At 46.5% G+C, this 22,459-nt stretch overlaps 1 protein-coding gene and 1 long non-coding RNA gene across 3 annotated transcripts in view; both read left to right on the forward strand.

The window, feature by feature from the left end:
- The window catches only part of Cdkn1b (cyclin dependent kinase inhibitor 1B), a 37,437-nt gene extending 23,252 nt beyond the window's left edge, over positions 1 to 14,185 (forward strand). Inside the window, exons 3-5 of the mRNA XM_052719456.1 lie at positions 9,612 to 10,129; positions 10,656 to 10,786; positions 12,866 to 14,185. Of these exons, the coding sequence (XP_052575416.1) occupies positions 9,612 to 10,129; positions 10,656 to 10,777 (640 nt within the window). The 3' untranslated portion in view covers positions 10,778 to 10,786; positions 12,866 to 14,185. The remainder of the gene's footprint in view (positions 1 to 9,611; positions 10,130 to 10,655; positions 10,787 to 12,865) is intronic.
- A 3,619-nt stretch (positions 14,186 to 17,804) lies between these two features.
- LOC128099505 (uncharacterized) overlaps positions 17,805 to 22,459 on the forward strand; it is a 28,095-nt gene continuing 23,440 nt past the window's right edge. For both annotated transcript variants that reach the window (XR_008214552.1, XR_008214553.1), the window contains exon 1: positions 17,805 to 17,941. This is a non-coding gene — a long non-coding RNA (uncharacterized LOC128099505). The remainder of the gene's footprint in view (positions 17,942 to 22,459) is intronic.

Raw genomic sequence — 22,459 nt, forward strand, 5'->3', positions numbered from 1 at the left:
TTTTATATGGTTTCTGGGTCACTTCTAAAAGTTGTAGTGGCCTAGTGCTTACTGCTTAGGTTTTTTAACCCCTCTGTCTAACTTCATCCTGTAGCTTCTTTAAAAACAGAACAAAATACCGAGGTCTCCTTTGCCTAGGCTGGCCTTGAACTTGCTATGTAGCTGAGGATGGAAAATGATCTTGAACTACTGGCCCTCTTGCCTTCACCTCCCAAATGCTGTGGGTCTAGCTAGACCTATGATGTTAATATCACCTATGTGCTCAAAATTTTCAAATTCATATTTCCAACATAGATCTTTCTCCTGAATTCAACCAAATGCCTATTCAAACTTCCATCTGGATGTCATAAACATTTCAAATTTAACATTTAAAAAAATTTTAACTTGAAGCAATCCTCCTACCTCTGTCTCCCTAGTGCTAGGATTCCAAGTGTATGCTACTATGCTTGGCCCAAACCTAATATGTTTAAAGCAAAATTTGTTCTTCCTTTAGTCAAACCCAGCTCAGCAAACAGCTTCTTTCATGGTTTTGGCCAAAACCTTCATCATTATGGTCTCCTCTCTGTCATACACAGATGTTTCCAAAGCTTTAGCAAATCCCATCAGCTTTCCCCGCCTCTCCACCTCCACAGCTACCGCCCTGGGCTGAGCCTTCGTACCTAGGGTACCGTAGGGTCCTCTAGCTGGTCTCCCTATGTCTCTCTTACCTCTTTGAAGTACTTCCCACTCAACAGTCAAAGGAACTGAAGTTGGCCAAAGTCAGATCAAAACTCTGCTCAAAGACGACCGACTTCAGTAGGAATAATGAATTGTACATCATCCGAGCCTCTACTTTCCTATTTGATCTCATCGTCTACCACCCAGCCCCCATCACTACATGTCTGGATTATTAGCTCTCTTGTTGTCCCTCAACCATCCATCCCAAGGATATTCTGAACCTCTGAGACTTTAGATTTGCTATTTCCTCCACCTGGAACACAGGAACTTCCATGATCTCTGCCCTCCCCCATTCAGGTCTCTACTCAGATGCCATTTTATTGAAGAGTCCTTTCCTGTTGGAGCAGCATGGGCCGTCATTCCTCTCTCTCTCTCTCTCCCCCCTCCCTCCCCCAACTTCTCCTTTTGTCTTTTTTGGCACTCACAACAACATGACGTATTACGCTTATTTATTTGTGTATTGTGTGCCTTCCACACTTGAGTGTAAGCACCATTCCATGACAGCAGGGACTTGGGTCACTCTTGTTCTCTGCTGTGTCCCCAGAGAGCCTGGCATCTGCTAAGGGCTCATTAAAAATTTAATGAAGGAAGAAATGAACAAATAATCATGTGAATGATTAGTAAGAGGGACTGATCAGAAACAGAGAGTGGGGAGTTTCCAGGTTTTGTTGTTGCTTTTTTGCTTTTTTTCTTTTCTTTCTTTTTTTAATTTCGGTGGAACTTTGAATAAACTGAAGGTTGAGGTTAGAATTGTGGGAAATTTTCTCCATGCTTTCTCAATCTGAAGAAGAGAATATAGTTTTAAAAGGTGGGTCGGTGACAAGGATGTTCATTATTCTAAATTCCATGTTTCACTTACAGATGTGAAAAGTGAATTATGTTCATGCTTTTGAATTCTGTGTTTATTCCTATCCATAGGACACCGGCAATACCGCTCAGCTTGCCTTTGTATACTACATTTTCCTCAAAACTATTTTTTCCTCTAGCTAAAAATGGCCAATTTTTAAAAACCCTGACCTTACCATATTTAAATTATTTCATTATTAATTTTTTTTTTTTTTTAACTTTTTGGTTTCTCTGTGTAATACCTCTGGCTGTCCGAACTCACATTGTAGACCAGGCTGGCCTTGATCTACCTGCCTCTGCTGCGATTAAAAGCACACACCACCACTGCCTGGCCTAAAAATTTTATTTTAAAAACATTTTTTTTGTTGTTTTTGTTTTTTCGAGACAGGGTTTCTCTGTGTTGTTTTGATGCCTGTCCTGGATCTTACTCTGTAGTCCAGGCTGGCCTCAAACTCACAGAGATCCGCCTGGCTCTGCCTCCCGAGTGCTGGGATTAAAGGCGTGTGCCACCACCGCCCGGCCTTAAAAACATTTTTATGTGTATGACTGCTTTGCCTTCATGTATGTATGTGCACCACACTCATGTATGGTGCCTGCAGAGGTCAGAAGAAGGTGTAGGATCCCTTGAAGCTAGCGTTACAGGTGGTTGTGAGCTGCCAAGTGGGTTCTAGAAACCAAACCTCCGTACTCTGCTAGAGCAACAGGCACTCTCAACCAATGAGATAACTCTCTAGCCCTCTTGTTTTGTTTTTGAGGCAGGGTCTCACTCTGTAACCCCAAGCTGGCCTGCAACTCACTATGTAACCCAGGCGGGCTCACACTTGTGGGCATTCCTACTGTCTCATGTCCTGTCCCCCCAGTGTTAGATTTACAAGCAGGAGCCACCACATGCAGCTGACCTCTTCTTACATCCAAAGATTCCACTTTTCTCTAAGGATCTGAAAAAGCATCTGTGTGTGCATGTGTAATGTGTGTGTAGGCACATGAGCCAGGATGCATGTGTGGAGTCAGAGGACAGCTCTGTGGAGTTGGCTCTGTCTTTCCGCCTCTATGTGGGTTCTAGAGGTTGAACTCAGGCTATCAGCCTTGCCAGACAAGCCCTTCTACCAGTTGAGCCATCTCCCAGCTCTAGAACCTTCTTTTTATGACTTATTCATTAAGCCAAAGAGGCCTTTGAAGGGGGTGCAGTGTGCAAAGCCATCAAGTCATTGCACCTCCTAAAATGAACTCTGCAGTCACCTCCAGAAGAGGGGTACCCTAGTCTGAGAGCCTTTAGAACACTTAGTCCTCTGTCTCAGAGTTTCATGTGCATAAGATGGTCCTGGTGTCTGCATCAGGATTGTGGTCATCGCAGGCTCAGGCTCAGACAAAGCCAGAGGAAGCTGCTTCCGTTATGGAGAGTACTGGGCTAATCATGAATGTCAGGGTCCAAGAGAGAAACCCATAACACAGTAGCTTGGAGCAAAAGATGGGTAATGCTTCTATTAACATAGGACAATGTCTTTGAAACTTGCTACCGGGAGTCAGGTCTACAGCGCCCTGGCCTCTGTTCTCTGGCCATCATCGAGTGTTCTTTTTCTTCTCTTCTGACACTTAGCAGACAGACGTTATCAGCATTTCCATCACACATGGGCTGAAGATAGTGTTTTTAGAAGGGCACTTCTCATCTCAAGTCCACATTACCTTATTAGTCTTTAACTCACCGCGATCTGTTGCCTGTGTGTGCAGCAGCCTCCCAAATTACCTCCCCGTGCAGCCTCTCCAGGCGTCACACCCAACCTTCACGTTGCTGTCAGACTCCACTTCCTAAGACAAAGATCTCATTGTCCAAGCCAGTTGAGGCCCCTTAGCAGCTACTTCCCTGTGCACAGCCAAGGCTGGAGGCACCAGAAAGCAAGTGCAGCCATGCCTTTGAGGTTCAGGAGATCATGCCAGGCTGCTTCCAACCCTGCCTCATGGCCCTTCTGCCTCCCACTGTCCTCGGCACTGCCTCCCAGTTCCCTTTGGAGTCATTCTACAGCAGGACTGTCTGCCCAGCCTTTCAGCTAGCTCCAGCCTTAGACACTGTTTCTTAGATGACCCTCAGTTTCAACCTCTGGAGATCACTTTTGTCTGATAAATCCAAACCTCAGAACCCTAGCCCAGGCCCAGGCTTGCCTTCATTCAGGGGACAAGTTTGGACAGCACTCAGTCATTCTCTTCAGCAGAAGTCCCAGCAGTACCCACCACTGGATACAGAAGACAGTTTGTTTTTGCTTGCCTTCTCTGCCCTGTGACTGATCTCATCCCCCTTTCCTCCTGATATATGCTTATAATTTTATCAGCGTTTTCTTTCTTTCTTGATCTTTTGAGGTTGAGGTCTGATAGAATCCAGACTGGCCTCCAGCTCTCTTCATATACTCAAGGCTGCTTTTGAACTGATCCTCCTGCCTCCACCTCCCAGCTGCTGTGATCATGTATGTCCACCACTATATCCAACTTCTTCCCTCTGAGAAGACAGAGTTTCAAGTAACCCAGGCTGACCTGGCCTCAGACCCTTTAGGTAGTTAAGGCTGGCCTTGAACTCTTGATCCTCCTGCCTCTACCGTCCAGTGTGGTTATAGGCATGTTGCACCACACCGAGCTGACATCTTTAAATTTTTTTTGTAATGACATTTACATATTTGATATTTATTTATTTATGTATGTGGCATACATGTGCCATGGAGGTCAGAGGACAACTGGTAGGGACTGGTTCCCTCCTCCCGTCATGCGAGTTCCTGAGACTGGGGGCAAGCACTCCTTACTAGTTGAGTCATCCTCCTAGCCCACATTTTCCTTGTCCTTCAAGACCCCAATACTCATGCACACGGTAGCTCTTCACTTCATCCTGTTCATCTGTGTTTCCCTTTCCATCTCTAGTTCCTTGTGTATGTGGTGGTCTGCCTGTATGTGTACTCCGCAGGCGAGAACTATGACTTATTCATCTCTTTATTCCCCCGGCTGCTGTGAAAGAGATGCCCTAGGAGTTTCTTCACACAGGGTAAGGTCACATCATTCTGCTACTTAAAGCCTCCGGACGTCCTGGTGCCTTCCTTTGTTCCTGGCTGTGAACAGCTGTATTTCGAGGCCCAGGTGGCCAGTGCTCGCCAGTGCTCCTGTGGACACTCCCCCCTTGCTTTGCCTTGTCTGCAAGCACAGGTGTCCTTGAATGAATGCCTCCTGCAAGGTCCCACCAGAGCCTCTGAGCTTGCACTTGTTGCTCCTGGGACACACTCTCTTCTCAGATACCTGGCATGCCTGTTTCCTCAAGTCCTCAAGCCTCTCTGGAAGGCCACTTCCCGGGTCACCGCATCCTCATTGTCCCCTCCCTTTCCCTTTGCTCATGGCTGCTTTTCCATAGTGTGATATCTCTACATACCCTGCATTTTACTCACTGTGGTTATCTTCTGCCCACCTTCTCTTATTAGAATGTGAGCTTCATCCTAATTTCAAACTCTTCAGTTCTGTATCCCAAGTGCCAGGATGACGCCTCGTAACAGGAGATGCCAATAAATGTGTGAAAATGGCAAGCGAGGCAGCTATGTGGTAGTGCATGCCTGCAACCTAGAGGCTGAAGCAGGGAGGCTGCCAGCAAGCTTAAGGCCAGCTTGGATTACACAATGAAACACTTTCAAAAACACACACACACACACAAACAAAAACCCAACCAAAGAAAACCAAAACAACCCCCCACCACACACACAAAGAAACAAACAAGAGCAACAATGATTATAACCCCAGTTGGGTAGGGTGGTACACCTCCATAATCATAGCATAGCACTCACAGGGGAGGAGTAGAGGCCCTGGCAGAAGCTAGGCAGGAAAGGAGGCCTGCCGAGGCAGCCTAAGTAAGCTACGTGGTGAGTTCCAGGACCAGGGGATGGAGGTGGGGGTGGGGGAGACGACGAAAGCAAGGGGACAAGAAAGAAACGGCATGTTAACGGAAGAAGCTCAGTAAATATTGGTTAAGATGAATTAAAAGTGTCAGAAACCAGGCACACCTTTCCCAGCTCTAAGAAGAAGGCAGCTGAAGGACTGGTGATGTTGCGTGAAAGCTGTCCTGTTGTGTGCGTTTGCGGTGGAGGACAGCGGGACATCTCACAGACACAGTGGAGGCTCACAGTTGCTCTGTGAGGATCGCACCTGGGAGCCGGGCTGCTAGGAGCTGCTTGCCCAACCCTTTGGGACACGAACCTTCCACACAGGTGTTTTAAATCGTTTTGATCTTAGCCTCTTCCACTAAACTCATGAAAGTCTCAAACAGGGGTGGGGAGTGGAGGTGAAGGGGAGTGACATTTCTCAGCGCTAAGAAAGCATGCAGAGTGGAAAAGATTACCAAGCTTCGCGAAGGACTACGGGGTCTTCGAAAAGCAAGCCCCATTGAAGAGCAATGTGCTGTGGGACTTTATTCTACCCGTGTGAACATTTTCTTCCTGGTTTACTTTTCCGCAGGTCCCTAACTTTCTACAAGGGACTGCGCTCTGCTCTCCGCCTCTTCCTCCACGACTCCATAGTATTTTTTTTTTTTTTTTTCACGCTTCGCCGCTACTACAGCAGACTCCTGCCTTCTCAGTATTTGCCTTACGATCTTGGGTGCCTTGATTGTAAACAAAACACTCTAGATCCGTAGTGAGGTCGGCTAAGCTCAGCCTTTCTGCTGGCAGCCAGACTTCTTAAGGTGGAGTGGCCAGGACTGCTTTACGTGAGATTAACACATCAACAAAATGGTGCTTCCACAGAATGCTGAAAGATTCCTTCCTGCCATGCAGGGACAGAAGTATTATGTTTCTGCTTTCATATGGATATTAAATCTGTGACGAATTAAAAAAAATCTTCTGTAGTGAGTTGTAATTTCTCCGTTTTACATAAGAGCTATAGTTCACACACTGAAAGACAGGCAGAGAGGAGATCCTTGCAGACTAGTAATCACATTTTATTCTAGTTTAAGTTTGAGGCATGGTCTCACATAGCTAAGGATGGCCTTGAACTCTGTGTAGTTGAGATCTTACCTTTACCTCCACAGTGCTGGGATCTCTAGCATTTAAAATTTTTATGGTGTTGGTGTCAATAATGGACATATGTTGTGGACATAAGGCTCACCCCGATTTTACTACGCCTTCTTCCCCAGTTCAGTATATTAAGTAGGAATGTTAAATGGGGGGGGAGGGTAATTGGGGAACTACATTTAGTGTGTGTGTCAGAGGTCATAGTATACCTTGTAGGAGTCAACTCTTATCTACCATATGGATTTGGAAAACTGACAGCTTGTCAGACATTTTGGCAAATGCCTTTACCTGCTGAGCCATCTCTCAGCCCAAATCTAAAATATAAAACAAAATAACAACCTGGGCACAGTGGAATGGGCCCGTAGTTCCAGCTACTGGGTTTTTGTTTTTTGAGATAGGGTCTCCGGTATCACAGTCTGACCTTAGCTATGTAGTCAAGAATGACCTTAAATTCCTGGTCCTCTTGCCTTGCTGAGGCACCAAGGCACAAGCCCAGCCCAATCCTAGCTCCTTGGGAAGAGGCCAGGAGTTCAAGGCTAGCCTGATCAACACAGCATAAAACCATCTCAAACAAAACACTGCAGAAGATGTAACTTTCCACCTTGATCCCAACTAAAGTCTTTCATGTGTGTTAATTCAGAAGGCCTGGCTTTGAAGTCCACCCTATTCCCTACTCTCTGGGTATCATCCATCTTTATGGAATCTGTCTTTCAGTCGAACTAGTAGATGGTGATACCAAAGGCTGGCGACAGCTGCATTAAATGATAGTGACATCAAGGAAACATCTGCAGGCAGCCCAGGCCTGGAAAGAGCCATTTTGGATCCTTGGAAGACCGGAGGGCCTGCAGACTGCAGCCCAGGCAAATCCAGACAAAACCCGGAACCCTGCGACCACCAGGAAGGAAAGGACAGAAAATGAACCAGCCTGAGAATGAGGAGAACTGCATGTAGTCCTGGCTCTGCCACCAACTGAATGGAAGTCCCCAGACAGGAAACCTGAGTCTCAGTTTCCTCATTGGTAAAAAAGAGGCTAAAACCACAGGGTCCTAAGGGCCTTCTGGACTGTTACATTCTGAATTTAGGAGGACAGGCAGGCAGGCAGGCAGACACACACACACACACACACACACACACACACACACACCATTCAATCTCACCTACAGCATAGGTGCATAAGAAAACTATGCCTCTGTGTGATACTAAAACAAATTTAATTTCTAATAAAATGTATTGGGTTCAGCACAAACCAAGACTGTTTTGGGAATACCAGTGGGTAAAGCTTAAACTTAAAGTCCCACTAAACTCTGTTTGAGCTATGGCAGGCCTGCCTATTCTGTTTTAACCTCCATCACTGTTGCCACCAGGAGCAAAGAAATACCCAAACAATATTACTAGAGTTAGTAATACTGTGATGGTGGTATTATAAAACACTTGCTAATCGAGAATCGGATCCCTAAAGGAAGTATTCTCAGCCTTTAAAAGCCTGTAGCTCTCTAGAAGTATTTGCTTGTATTTGAATATTGCTGAGTGGATCGGGAGCTACAGGCTGGTGGGAGAGAAGAGGGGAGGAAGGAAGGAGCTGTTGTAGTTGGCGTCTGGACTCAGGTGGAGGAAACGGCTTCAGCCCGGGAAAGAATTGAAACGTATAGAGGCGAGTTCCCACACGCAGCCTATGGCTATGTCCTTCGCTGTGCTTGGGAAACAAGAAAATCAGATTCTGGGGTGTAACCTGACTTTTTCAAAATTTAGTGTCTGGGATGGCTATAAAGCAGATGAAGACGCTTAAGAGAGCACCAGGGTTTTTCAATCACGAGATCCCTGTGGAGGCAATGCTTGGATTCAGAAACACCCTGATAACTTAAGAGCCATCAGTCCTGGCTCCTTCCTGAAGCCCCGGGCTTGTCCTAGCATAGCAGAGACTTCTGGGGTCAGACTAAGCGGCCGATTCTTGCACCCCAGCTAAGGCACCCTGCCAAGGAGGGGTGGGGGTGGTCCCAGGCGCTGAGCCAAGGTTTCTCCGGTCTCCCGCACACCCTCCCGCATTCCCACCTCAGCGAATGCAGGCGGGCTGAACTAGCCACCGGGGCCCCTAGTGAACCCCAGCGACCTTGGAGCCCACTAGCCCGGGCCCTGTGTTTTTCTGGGCTAAGACCTGGAGGTCGCAGTCGGGAGCGGTGGCGCGCCTGCCAGCGCAGCTTTGCAGCTCCCGGACCTAGATCTCCAGGTCCCCGCCTGGCCGCCGCGCAGGCCCCTCCCCAGCTCTCCAGCCGTTTGGCTAGTTTGTTTGTCTTATTTTTAATTTCTCCGGGGCCAGCCAGAGCAGGTTTGTTGGCAGTCGTACACCTCTGAGCAGTCACGCGACCAGCCAATGTCCTGGCAGCACTACGGGGAGGCTGCGCGCACGGGAACGCGGAGAGGCGGCGCCGCCGCGCCCGGGGCCACCTTAAGAGCGCGCTCGCCAGCCGGGGCGGAGCGGCAACCGGCGCCGCAACCAATGGAGCTCCTCCTCTGTTTAAATAGACTTGCAGTGTCAATCATCTTCTTCTTCGTCAGCCTCCCTTCCACCGCCATATTGGGCAACTAAAAAAGGCGGGGGGGCTCCTGCTTTCGGGGTGTTTTTCTCCCCTTCATCCCTTGTCCCTACTCACTCGCGACTCCGGGACTCGCGCGGCGGCAAGGTTTGGAGAGGGGCTGCGTTCGCGCGACCCACGGGCTCGCCCCAGCCTGCACTCCGACTGTTCGCCACCTCCTCTTGCCTCCTCCCCTCCCTTCCCCGCCCTCCAGTACACTTGATCACTGAGCCTCGAGCTGCGCGGCCGGGGCGTCCCTGCGCTCTCTCCCCCAGACCTGCGCACTCCTGCGGCTCGAGCGGTCGCTCGCCGGACTCTGCTCCACTTGACTCCCCGGGTGCAGTCGCAGAACTTCAAAGAGGGGTTCGCGCTGCGACCGGGGCGTTTCGCTTTTGTTCGGTTTTGTTGTTTATTTCGTTTTATTATTATTATTTTTTTTTTTTTTTCGGAGAGCGCGAGCCGAGGCGGTGGTCCACACCCGCCCGGGGAGGAAGATGTCAAACGTACGAGTATCTAACGGGAGCCCGAGCTTGGAGAGGATGGACGCTAGACAAGCGGAGCACCCCAAGCCCTCCGCCTGCAGAAACCTCTTCGGCCCGGTCAATCACGAAGAGCTAACCCGGGACTTGGAGAAGCACTGCCGAGATATGGAAGAAGCGAGTCAGCGCAAGTGGAATTTCGACTTTCAGAATCACAAGCCCCTGGAGGGCAGATACGAGTGGCAGGAGGTGGAGAAGGGCAGCTTGCCGGAGTTCTACTACAGACCCCCGCGCCCCCCCAAGGGCGCCTGCAAGGTGCCGGCGCAGGAGAGCCAGGATATCAACGGGAGCCGCCAGGCGGTGCCTCTAATTGGGTCTCAGGCAAACTCTGAGGACCGGCATTTGGCGGACCAAATGCCTAACCCGTCAGACAGTCCAGCGGGGTTAGCGGAGCAGTGCCCAGGGATGAGGAAGCGACCTGCCGCAGACGGTAATGACCCTTTGAAAAACGTAAAATGTCTGTCTCTGTAGCGCCTCTCTGCTAGACCCTCTTCAGTTGGCTTTTCCAGTATGTTCTGCTTTAGCTCTGGGAGATCGAGCTTGTGCGAAGCTTAGGTTTGAAATGCCCCTTAGCCGACTGCTTGGCCTGTTTATGATTTTGAAGTCAGAAGCCGGAGATAGTAAGATCTGATAACTTCCCCAGCCTAACACATCGCAGTTCCTTCCCGCTAGCCAGCTGTAGGTATGTGACAAAGTTGGGATGTTTACCAACTGCCTCCTCCTTGGCTAGGGCGAGAGAGAAAGATGTGGGGTGTAGAATACGCCTTCTGTTAGTGGAAACAACCTCATTTTTTGTCCTTAGAGGCTACCGGGGATGACGGGTCCAGGGGTCGTGGGTGGAGGTGGTGGGTTTTTCATCCCTTGACTCTTGGGCCAACTTCTGTCAGCCATTGTTCTCGCTAATAAAGATGGTTTGTGTGTGTTCTTTTAAAAATTTCCCCTTGGCCCCCTCCTAGATTCTTCTTCGCAAAACAAAAGGACCAACAGAACAGAAGAAAATGTTTCAGACGGTTCCCTGAACGCCGGCTCTGTGGAGCAGACGCCCAAGAAGCCCGGCCTCCGAAGACACCAGACGTAAACCGCTCCGGTGGGTTAATGAGGAAGAGCACAAAGCTGACACCCCAGCTGGGCTGCGCTCCCCGGGGGGGCCTGCAGACCCCAGGTCTGCTGGCAGATTAGTTGCCTGCCAGGGGGAATTATTTTCCTGGGTCAAAAAATTGCCAGTGGGGAAGGCTGCAATCACTTGGTGGGGGACCGTAATACAAAGTGTTTATGTCCTGAGATGTTTTCCCGAGTCAAGTACTTCTCACCAAGGCCCCAAAGAATAGGAAGGCCATACTCTTAGGATTCCCACCAAAACTTAGGCCGAGAGTGACAATTTTCTTCCCCATCTAAACAAGGACTGAGGCACCCCCAGTCTCACTTCATGAAAATCCATTTCCCATAGGTTCATTTTGAGCTAATAGAACCTATTTTGACTAATGGATAAGTGGCAAATACACAATTACATTTAAATTTTTAGGAGAAACGTGAGGTACTCATAGTTCACACTTGGTTCGGAGTGTGAATAGGGCTGCCGTGTCCTGCATTTTCAAATCATTTTTATAAGCTGTCACTTTCCTGTATCCTGGTGTTGGAAAGAGAGAAGGGAACTTCTTATTAAAAAAAAAAAAAGCTAGAATGGAAAGTTCAGAAGTACTATTGCTCCCACAGATTTTCTGATTTTAGCCCTGGGGTTACAAAGCAGAAGTTAAATGAACAGAGGAAGCAATCCCCCACCACATCAGCTGTGTGTGCTAATTGTGCTGAAACGGAATGGTTTGGGTGTTTGAGGGGGAAATGGATGGTAGATGTTAGGACCAGTAGGGCCAGCACAAGTGTGGATTTTTCCATGTATCAAAATCTCATCACCCTGATTACCTAATTAGAGTAGCCCAGCCCCAAATTTACATAGATTGACTATTCATAATGACCTGACTACATATATTAATAGTTTCTAAGCTCCTTATAAACAAAGACTGTGGTCTCTATTTCCAAAGCCCACTCATAACCCAGCATATAAAGAGATCTTAACAATTTATTGTTAACTTTTCAGGTCCTCATTTATAGAAATTTAAAAATAAATTAAGGAACATAGAGATAAAGTAGGGTTCTGGTTTGTTGTGTTTGTACATAATATACTTTCTCCTACAGACCTAGCATTTTCAGAGCTGATAGAAAATGGAACATTAGAACCACTTTCCATACGATACCCTCGATAAAGTAGAAACAATGGATGGAAGTTCTTTCTCAATAGCTATCACACCTGTAGCTTTAGTTAGTTGGCTTGTGTGACTTGTGGCCTAGCTCTTCAGATGAGCCTCCTAGATTTTTACCTGGCCCATTCTAATCAAGAGGCATTTGTTAGTAGCAGTTTAGAGCTGACTAAGCAGCCCTAAGGCTCAGTCAAAAGCATTCATGCAGATATTCTGCATATAAATAAATTGCAATTTTAAAACCATTCATAGACCTCCCCGCCTCTGGGGGTCTTTCGAAATTTCATTTCCAGGTATTTTTCAAGTTCAAGAAATTATGCTGCTCTGAAGTGTTACGGTTCCTGAATTTCTTTTCTTTCTCATTTTGCAATTTTAAAACCATTCATAGACCTCCCCGCCTCTGGGGGTCTTTCGAAATTTCATTTCCAGGTATTTTTCAAGTTCAAGAAATTATGCTGCTCTGAAGTGTTACGGTTCCTGAATTTCTTTTCTTTCTCACTCTCTTTGACCCAGATTCTTTAGAGTGAGTTTCTCAACCTCTGTACTGTTGACATTTTGGGCGAATTATTCTTTGTTGTGGGAGGCTGTCCTGTACATTTTAGAATGTTTAGCATTATCTCTGGCCTCTCCCACCAGATGCCAGTAGCAATCCTCTTCTCGAAGTTGTGACAGTCAGAATGTCCCTACACATTTCCAAATGTCCCCTGGGGCATGGGAGGGCTGCACAAAATTGCCCACTTGTTAAGAACCCTGACTCTTGACACCACACAGAGCAGAACAAAAATCCACAGTGCCTGTGTTTATCCCCCATCACTGAAGTATTTGTCAACTAAGATAGTAACAAAATAATTCCTGTACTTTGGCAATGTTACTCTAGTGTTTTCTCCCTAATTCTTTTGTTTCTTTTGCAGAATTAAGAATATTCCTTGTTTATTAGATACATCACTGCTTTATGAAGCAAGGAAGATATACATGAAACAATTTAAATACATATCGCTGACTCCATGGAATGGACATCCTGTATAAGCACTGAGAAAGCAACAACATAATAACACTAAACATGTTAGGCACTCTTAAACCATCTGCCTCTAAAAGCATTGGATGTAGCATTGCGCAATTAGGTTTTTCCTTATTTGCTTCATTGTACTACCTGTGTATATAGTTTTTATCTTTTACTATGTAGCACATAAACATTAGGGAGGGGAGGGGAGGGTGGGGCTGAGGAATCGGCATCGGTGGGGTGTGTGTGTGAAGAACTTGCTTCAATTTGTAGCAAGGAGAAAAATATTTGACTTGCATGAAGAGAAGCAACTTGGGTGGGGGAAGGGTTTAAATTGCTTTCTTTAAAGATGTAGTGTCCCTTTCAGTAAGAACTGATCCTTTATTTTAAAATAATCAAAATTTGAGTAATTGCTACATATAGTTGCTATTTATTTTTACATGAAACATTCTTATTTGGGAGTTCTGAAGATTCTGTTATGTAGCAACAAATGGCTTTAAAAAAACAAACAAACTACTTTTTGTTTTTCCTCTCCCTTAAAATTGGAATTTACCAGTTAATTATTTAGCAGTAATCATTCCAGGTAATACTGGACAAAAATCTGGGGTGCATGACAGGAAATTCTGAACTCTTAGAATTGACCATTTCACATTAGATTTGTTGAGAAAATGTCTTTGTTTTCTTCTCTCTTGAGCTGTGTAGACAGTGAAAAGAACCCTAAATCCCTGGATATTTTTAGAAATCTGTAACTTTACACAAATAATGAAATAATTTTTAGTTCAAAGTTTCTCATCCTACTTGTTAATTTGCCCCAAGGAAAGTGCTGTTTTTAAAGGAAAAAAAAAGGAATGTGCTTTTAGGAAAAGCACACTTGTAGAATAAGTGAAATGGATACCACATCTTTAAACAGTGTTTCTTCATTGCCTGTGTATGAGAAAACCTTTGAAGTGTGCCTGTGTATATAACTCTGTAAAGACACTGAAAATTATACTAACTTATTTATGTTAAAAAGAGATTTTTTTTTAATCTAGACAATATACAAGCCAAAGTGGCATGTTTGTGCATTTGTAAATGCTGTATTGGGTAGACTAGCCCCCCCCCCCTTTGTTAAATAATATGGCTATGCTCAAAAGGTTGCATACTGAGCCAGGTATAATTTTTGTAATGTGTGAAAAAGATGCCAATTATTGTTACACATCAAGCAATCAATAAAGATAACTTCCGTAGCTTTGCACTGTGTGCAACTGTCATGTGCTTTACTGTGCTTGAGGTATTCAGCCTGGCATGCCCCTGATAATCACAGAAATACAATGGGAAGTGGCAGACATCTAGAAAATGTAGGCCTACATTTCTATCACACGATTTTTGTGTGTGTGTGTGGGGGGGGGGGGGGTCCGAATGTAACAAGCAGTGGCCATTTTTGTCTTAGTCCTCTCTGGGTAGACACAGCTGAAGTGGAAAGAGGAAAAGCCACATTCTCATGTAAGACTGTCAGCAGTCCCCATTTAGTTAAAATATTTATGTTTTCTAGGATATGAGTGTATGAGAACCAAAAGGGGGGGTCCCTTACGTAAGTGTAGTCTGATCACACATCTGCAGTATTGAAAATGAAAGTGATATAACGACTCCTCTAGATTCTCTATTTACACTTTTGAAGTGGTGTGGGTGATGAAAACCAATGTCCAGACCCCCTGACCCACCAATCTTGCCCACAGTATTCAAACATACAAATCCTTAAGAAACTGATGTTTAGTCTACACTAGTTGGTTAAATGAAATTGCTCATACACAAATTCCTCAATTTCTGAGTATTCATATTATAGTTCACACATCCAAAAAAAATAGTTCAAATATTAAAACTGAGAGTCTTGTGTCCTCATATCTGCTCAGCAAAGGTGTATATTTTTTTACTTAAAAATATAAAGACTGGGCATTTTAAAGCCAGGTTTATCAAAAATAATTCTTGAAACATCACATTCCAATTTTTAAAATGTGGTTAAAGTGTAAAAGTAAATTATAAGAGAATTTATGGGTAAATTGTGAAAAATCTAAATTCGGGTTAAACATTCACTGAAATACTACCATTTACATCACCACACCCAAATGCGATTATAAAGGTAATTCTAGCATTTCTGAGTCAAAATTTTTTTTCTTTTTTTTCCTTTTTAAAAAATAAGGCAAGAGTTGGTTTTTCTTCCTGTGCCAGATGGGAAAGCAGGTCTTTTGGTCGCTGGGCCACGTCCTTCAAGTAGGTATTATTTTAATTAAAGACTAAAGGTGTTTTTGTGGTTCTGTTTAAAACATAAAGGGTGACTTGCAGGAGGACCAAGAGTCAGAAATCAATTCAAAATGGAAAAACACACCTCTTTATTGCTGCACGGACCTCATTTTCCTTCCGTAAAGCTTCTTTCTTTCTTTCTTTTTTTAATGTGTATTTTAAGAGACTGCATTTTAGGAATGCTGGGCCGGGAAGATGTTGATGCTCTCTACGCCAGGCAAGTCCACAGGAACGCACCCCCCCACCCCACCCCCGCCCAAGTCACTGTGTTCTCCATCCTCCGAACGTCTGTGTCAAGCCTCCACATACAATCTGATGGTTCAAATGGTCCTTCTCCCAGGACCTGGACTCCTGTGCCTGCCGCGAACGTCCTTTTGCGGGTTTGCGGCCGCCGCCGGCGTCAGCCACCCGCTACCCCACTACCGCGCGGTAGTCTCCCGAACTGTCCCGCAGCCCTGATCCCCGCCTGGTCGCTGTGGCAACTCCGTAGTCCTGCTGGCTGGCGCCTCTGGACCAAAAGTCTCTAATGTAGTCGGTTTCTTGCAAGTCCCGCACTGCTAGGGTCGCTGCGCGCAGTTCCCGCGCCCCGGGCGCCCGCAGGCCGCAGAAAGCGGCCGCGTCTCTGTCCGCGCAGCCGGGCAGGGCTACTTTTCAGAAACCTTCCTCCCTCACCATCGATCTTCCGGACGAAGAAAATCGCTATGGAAGGCCTGCGATCCTCTCCAGAGGACACCCCGCCGCCCCCAGAGCCCTGGGGGACTTGCCCGAAGGGACCATTTTCCCCGAGTTCGTGGACCCTCCAGGGCAGCACCCGCTCCCACCCCTACCGCAGGGCTCCAATGATCCGCAGCCCCGCGCATTTCGAAAGCCTTCCCGGCTCGCCGGCGGCTAAGGGACGGTCACCGAAGCGCACAAAACTGTGGAAAGACACTGCCACTTTCGGGGATCGCCCCTGCATTGCAAAGTGTCCCCCACCATTGCATCCTTGGCTGTCCAGAGCCGCAGACCCGGGCAGGGAAGAACTGGGGGAAGTGTGGATTTGTGTGTTGGGGGGGGGCATGATAGGTTAGATTGGGGGCCATGGACATTCATAAGTGGGAGGGAGCAGGTAGTCGGCCTTTCAGGTCACTGTGTGCCCACCGCCCTGGCCGCACCGAACGACCTTTCCTAGGCGCCAGGCAACTCTGCCTTCGCCATTGCACCCCCATCGCCAGGAGACACGATTGCTCTTCTAGCGCTTTGGACTAAAAGGTGTTTTGTTTAGAAGTTCATTTAGGATCCCTGATCTGTTTTTCAAAGTGCGGATTCTTTTTCATTTGCCATCTTTCACCTGAGCCACACCCTATGTCTGCCACCCCCTCCTTCCTGGCTAAAAAAATAAGGCAAAAAATCTTGCAAACGACACTGCGGGGGAGAGGGGCCCAGGAGGCTGCTTAGAAACCTAGGGGGTCGCCGCCCTGATTTTACTCGCGTGGGGTTGGAAAAGGGTGGGGTCGGCCACAGACGGATCTCGGAGAACCGAAAGTGCACTTATTTCCACGTAAACTGAAGTCTCAAGTCCCTCGGGCCTCTATCCAAGTCCCAGACTTGTCATGCTCGGGGACTCAGAGCAGAGGCGGGAACTAGAAAATAGAAAATCTTAACAATTAAAAAAAAAAGATAAAAATAAAATCCTTATCCACGTTTTGGGCGCGAAACTTCGACGCACCTCTATAAGGAACGTTAAGAGAAAGGCCGGGAGAAGGGAGCGCGGTTCGGGCGCCGGCCGGGGGATTGCATCATTTGCAACTCCCCCTCCAGAACACGGGCTGCGAACCGCAGCCACCATCATGGCGCTCGGATCTGGCCGCGCTTCCCGCGTCCCGGAGCGTCCAGGCCGTGGCCAGTATGCTTCGATAGAAGCGTTTGCAAACCATGTTCCCTGGCCGCCGAGCGCCGGCCTTTCGCCCCCTCCTTCCCTTTGTGTGCGTGTGCATGTGCGCGCGTACGTGTATCTGCCAGTATGCGTGTGTCATGTGTGCATGTGTAGGAAGAAGTTTAAGACCTCTCCCCCCCTTCACTTCTCACCCCCCCCCCCCGCCCCCCACCCCGTCCCGAGCTGGTGGTTGTAAACTTGATTGGCATTGGCTGCGCCCACTGATCCCTGCACCGAGTCCACTGAAGATTTAAGGTGGATCTGAGAGGCTGCAGCTGCAGGCGGAGCCTCGCTCCTAACTTAGTTTTGGAAGAAAAAACCCCCAAACCGTGCGCTCGCTGCGTTTTACGAATCTTTCGGTCCTCAGGTCCGCGGGTCCCCGCCCAGCCCGCCGCTCTTCCCCCGCCCACCTTCCCCTGATTCCCCATTGGCCGGCGCGTGCAGTTTGAATTTTTTTTTTTTGGTTGCTTGTTTTCTTGTTTAAAAAAAAAATTACAGTACCGTAGATCATGTGATGAGAATTACTTGGGCAGCCTGAGGTAGGGTGTTTTAGCTGGTTTGGTTGAAGGCGGTAGGGAGCAGGATGGGTGGAGCTTTCTGTTCCAAAAGTCACCCCCCCACACCCACCCAAGTGCCGTTGACACAGTGCAGGCGGGAAGCTCGGCTGGGTTAGAGATGTAGCATCAAACATTCATGGATGTCCAGGGAGCGCGGGCCCACAGGCTGCTGGCCAGAGGTACTAGGAGGGCACAGGCTGGAGCCCGACGAGGATGCACCTTCCCCTGCCTTGGAAAGGTAGATTTGGGGAGGGTGGGAGCGGGTAGGTATCCTGGAAATGAATACTTCCCCATCAAGGAAATAAACCAAATATAAGGTGTGTCTGTAGACTCTATATAGAGCAAAGAGGGTGTTATTCCAGGGGTTAGAGTGTCAAAATCCATCACGATAAAGGCAGTCGGTGTCATTTTCTTTTTCTTTTCTTTCTTTCTTTTTTTTTTTTACCTTAAAGAAAAAAACAAAAAGCAAAACCCAACAAACTGTTTTCCAGTGTTTTTGCTTGAGGATGAGAGAGGGTATATAAAGTCCCTTTGATTTCTGGGTCTGAAAACTCATTGGAAAGAGTATGTTAAGATTTAGGACAATTTCCTTGGTAGTAAGGAAAGTACAGGTCTAATGCAAGTGATGACCCTTTTTAATTAGGATCCAACTATGTTTCTCTTTGCAGTGAAGCTTTTAAATGTTTATAGTAGCCCCACATCAGTCTTTCTCTGTGTTAGTGAAGTCAGCATACACATACCTTTTTCCCTTTGCTTTTCTTCCCTCTCCTTTTCTTTCCTTTAAAAAAATTTTCCCTGATGTCTCCTTCAGCCTGTTTTAGCCAGATGCCCAGCCCTGGCCTCCCCATAGTTCTAAACCAGTGTACTGTGTTTTTAGTTTTTTAGCTACCCCATTCTGAACTGACCAGACAAACCCCTTAACTCTCCCAGCTCACTAAACTCTATGACCCCCATCATAAACCAACCTGCTTGAGCTGATCTCTAGGCTGTATTCATTGACTCTGTTAGAGGTGCACCGGTCAATTCTGCCTTTCAAAGGACCCACCTAATCAGAATGGGCACTCCATGAGGACACAGGGAGGAACTTTATGGGGAAGGACTGTCTAGTCTCAGGAAACAGGTCTCCATCTTGAGTGTGAATCAAGCACTGGATGTTCCCCTGATGGGATGTTATAGATAAGATTCAGGCAGCAAATGACTATGCAAACTGGTTTTCAAGTTTGAACTTGGCATGGTGGATGGAGCACACTTGTAATCTGAGCACTTGGTAGGTGGAGGCTGGAGGATCCAGAGTTCAAGGCCAGCCTTGCCTCCATAGAGAGTTTGAGGTCAGCCCGGGCTGCACGTGACCCTCAAACATACAAACGAGGGTACAAACAAAAGTGGTCATTAAATAATACCCCATTGGGCATAGTGGTGCACACCTTTAATCCTAGTACTCACGGGCCAGAGGCAGGTGGATCTGTATGAGGTCCAGGCCGAAAATAAAAAATAATTTAAAAAAGACATTTGCTCCCCACCTCCCAGATGAAGTCTTGCTGGCTTTGAACTCCTGAGCTCAATGGATCTCTGACTTTAATCTCCTGACTAGGTAGGTCCATAGGTGTGTGCTACTGCACCCACCCTGACCTTTCAGTTAAAGGGAGGCCTTAAACTCAGGCTCTGGAACAGCTAAATAGAAATCTACCACCGTCTAGGGCTTGGCAGGGAGGGTGTTGCTTGGTGGGCTGAATGTTTGCTGCACAGGTGTGAGGACCTGAGTTTGGATTCCCAGAACTTTTTTAAGAGCCGGCTTTGGCGGTGCACAGTTTTAATACCGGAGCTGGTGAGTGCACAGAGAAAAGTAGATTCTTGGGTCACAGTGACAGTCACTCTAGCTAACAGAGTGAGCTCCGGGCTCATTGAGATGGACGGCAATAAAAGATACCAGTGATGACCTCTGGCCTCCACATGGGCATGCACACAGGACACACAAAAGAACTCTACTAGCGCATGAAAACCTACTCTTTCCTCTTTAACCAGCACTAGGTTTGAGCCAAATTATTGGGGTATGTTACTGCTGACAGTGGTCCCAGAGGACAAGAATGGAGCAGATAAAGTACTGCATGTTGATGTTGGAGCTGTTCTAATATCATAGCACTGTGCATTATTCACGTTTGTAGTGATACTGGAATAAACAGGCAAGAGTGCAGGCACATGCCCTGCCATACAATTATGTGCAATACTGGATAGTGATACATGACTGTTACTGGCTTGTGCACTTATTACAGTCAAGTTTCTAGTGCATGCTTTCTATGATCATTTTAGGGTACACTCCTACTTAGATATATGGAAAAGTTAACTGTAAAAGAGTCTCGAGCTTGTCCCTCAGAATTCATTATTGTCATCATGGGAGACAACAGTTATAGGTATGTCACTGCCCCTGACCCCTTCCAGGAAGACTGGATAAAAGGTAGAGGCAAAAGATGTCATATCAATTATACTTTGCGGTGCGTGGATAGAAGCCAGAGCTTGTCATGTGATAGGCAAGCATACTAAAATTCAGTGGATCTTAGGCTGGCCTTGAACTTACGGAATAGCTGACCTACAGCTTGAAGCAATCTTCCTTCCTCAGCCTCCCACGCACTCATCCTATTGCAGATGTATACCACCACACCTGGCTCAGATAATGATGAACTTGAGCCTGTGTAGGCTAATGCATGTGTTTGGAACTTGGCTTCGAAATACAACACAAAAATATTTTTTAAAATGTTTTGTTTTGTGGTTTTTTTTTTTGTGTGTGTGTGTGTGTGTGTGTGTGTGTGTGTGTGTGTGTGTGTGTGTGCATTGGTGTTTTGCCATGGGTCCCCTGGAACTGGAATTACAGACAGTTGTGAGCCATGTGAGTGCTTGGAATTGAACCTGAGTCCTCTGGAAAAGCAGTCAGTGCTTTTTTTTTTTTTTTTTTAAAGATTTATTTATTTATTATGTATACAGGAGAGGGTGCCAGATCTCATTACAGATGGTAGTGAGCCACCATGTGGGTGCTGGGAATTGAACTCAGGTCCTCTGGAAGAGCAGTCAGTGCTCTTAACCTCTGAGCCATCTCTCCAGCCCCGCAGTCAGTGCTCTTAACCACTGAGCCATCTCTCCAGTTCCAATTTTTTTTTTAAGTAAATAAATTAAACTAGAGAGGCTGGGGATGTAGGTAGAGTGCTTGCCTAGCATGAACAGGCAGTAGCTGTGATTCCCAGCTTTCTGGTGCATGCCTGTAATCCTGGCACTCGGGAGGCAGAGGCCGAGGCAGGAGGACCAGAAATTCAAGGTCATCTTCAGCTATAAAGCAAGAGGCCAGAGTGGCCTATATGAGACTATCCCAAAATGAAACAAAACAACAACCAAGCAACAACCAAAAATGACCTCACAGGTAAAGCACATAAAGAAAATATTTTTAAATATCTGTACAATGCTTTCTAAGCTAGATGTTATTTCAAACGTTAAAAAGGGTTAAAAAAAAGAAAAAAGAAAAGAAAGAAGGCGGCAGGCATAGCAGTACGTGCCGGTGATCCCAGCCCGTGAGAGGTGAAGCTCAAAGTCACTCTTGGCTACACAGTGAGTCTGAGGGCAGCCAGGGTTACAGAGGGAAAAAAAAGTAAAAAGTAAAATAAAAAAATTAATCTAATAAAAAACCAGTATATTGTAGAAATTAATTTATTATTTTAAAAAGAAATGGTTTAAAAAAATGACGTTTAGTCCAATTGTCCTGCGTGTATAGAGTCCACAGTAATGTGTATCAGGGGTCTCCACATTCATTGCCTGTTACTTGCTCATTGATTACCCCAGGGCAACTCCCAGACATGCATGTTCTGGTCTTGGTAAGAGTCCTGTACAGTTACAGCGTTTTATATTTGTGTTTGTTTGTTTTGAGACAGCCGAGTGGCCCTCAAACTTACTATGTAGTCAACGTGGCCTTAAACTTGGTCTTCCTGTCTGCCTCTCAGAGTACTCACATTAAAGGCAGAAACTACCACACTCTGCTTCCATTTTGTATCTTTTCTACAATATTCTTACTCAATATTTTATACATGGCGCAAGCGATTTTAGACAATGTTTTTACTTTTCTGGGCTTAGATGTTTGGATATACAAATATTATTGTTACAATCACTTAAAGTATGCGATCTAGGACAAGCTGCTCAGATTGCTGGGAGCTGCAGCTCTATCCTGACTCCTTCCTGGGTGTACCCCTGGCTCCAGCATCTGGAGTCGACCCTGGGGTGTTCACACAGTCACAACGCATTGGTCAGAAGTTGCCCCTGTGAGCAGCAACACATGACTGTATATCTGATGAAATCGGATTCGATCACCATAGCTCTCCTGTTCTGTGAGGAGAGCCAGGGAAGTCTGGTATATTAGGAATAATTAAGGAAATGAACTCCAGAACTCAAACAGGTCACATTTACTACTGATACTTAAGGAATGAGAAGGTGGTGGGAAGATGCGGAGTTCTCATTCTAGGGTGGGGTCTCTAACAGGTGACCCGGACTGATGAAAAAGGGAACTGTATTCTTTGACAGGAATACTGGCCATGAGAAAGAAGACAACCCTTACTAATGCCTTTACACTTAACTAACGATAAACTGATTATCTTGTGTCCTCCCCATGACCCCCAGGAGCTAGGGATCCAACCCAGAGCCTTGTGCATGCTAGGCAAGTGCTCTTCCACCGAGTCACACCCCTGCCCTCTTTTATTATCCCCCCTCCCTTTCTCTATCCTTC

Source organism: Peromyscus californicus, unplaced genomic scaffold (assembly GCF_007827085.1).
Source record: "Peromyscus californicus insignis strain IS unplaced genomic scaffold, ASM782708v3 Scaffold_6__1_contigs__length_162567912, whole genome shotgun sequence".
Classification (NCBI taxonomy): Eukaryota; Metazoa; Chordata; class Mammalia; order Rodentia; family Cricetidae; genus Peromyscus; species Peromyscus californicus.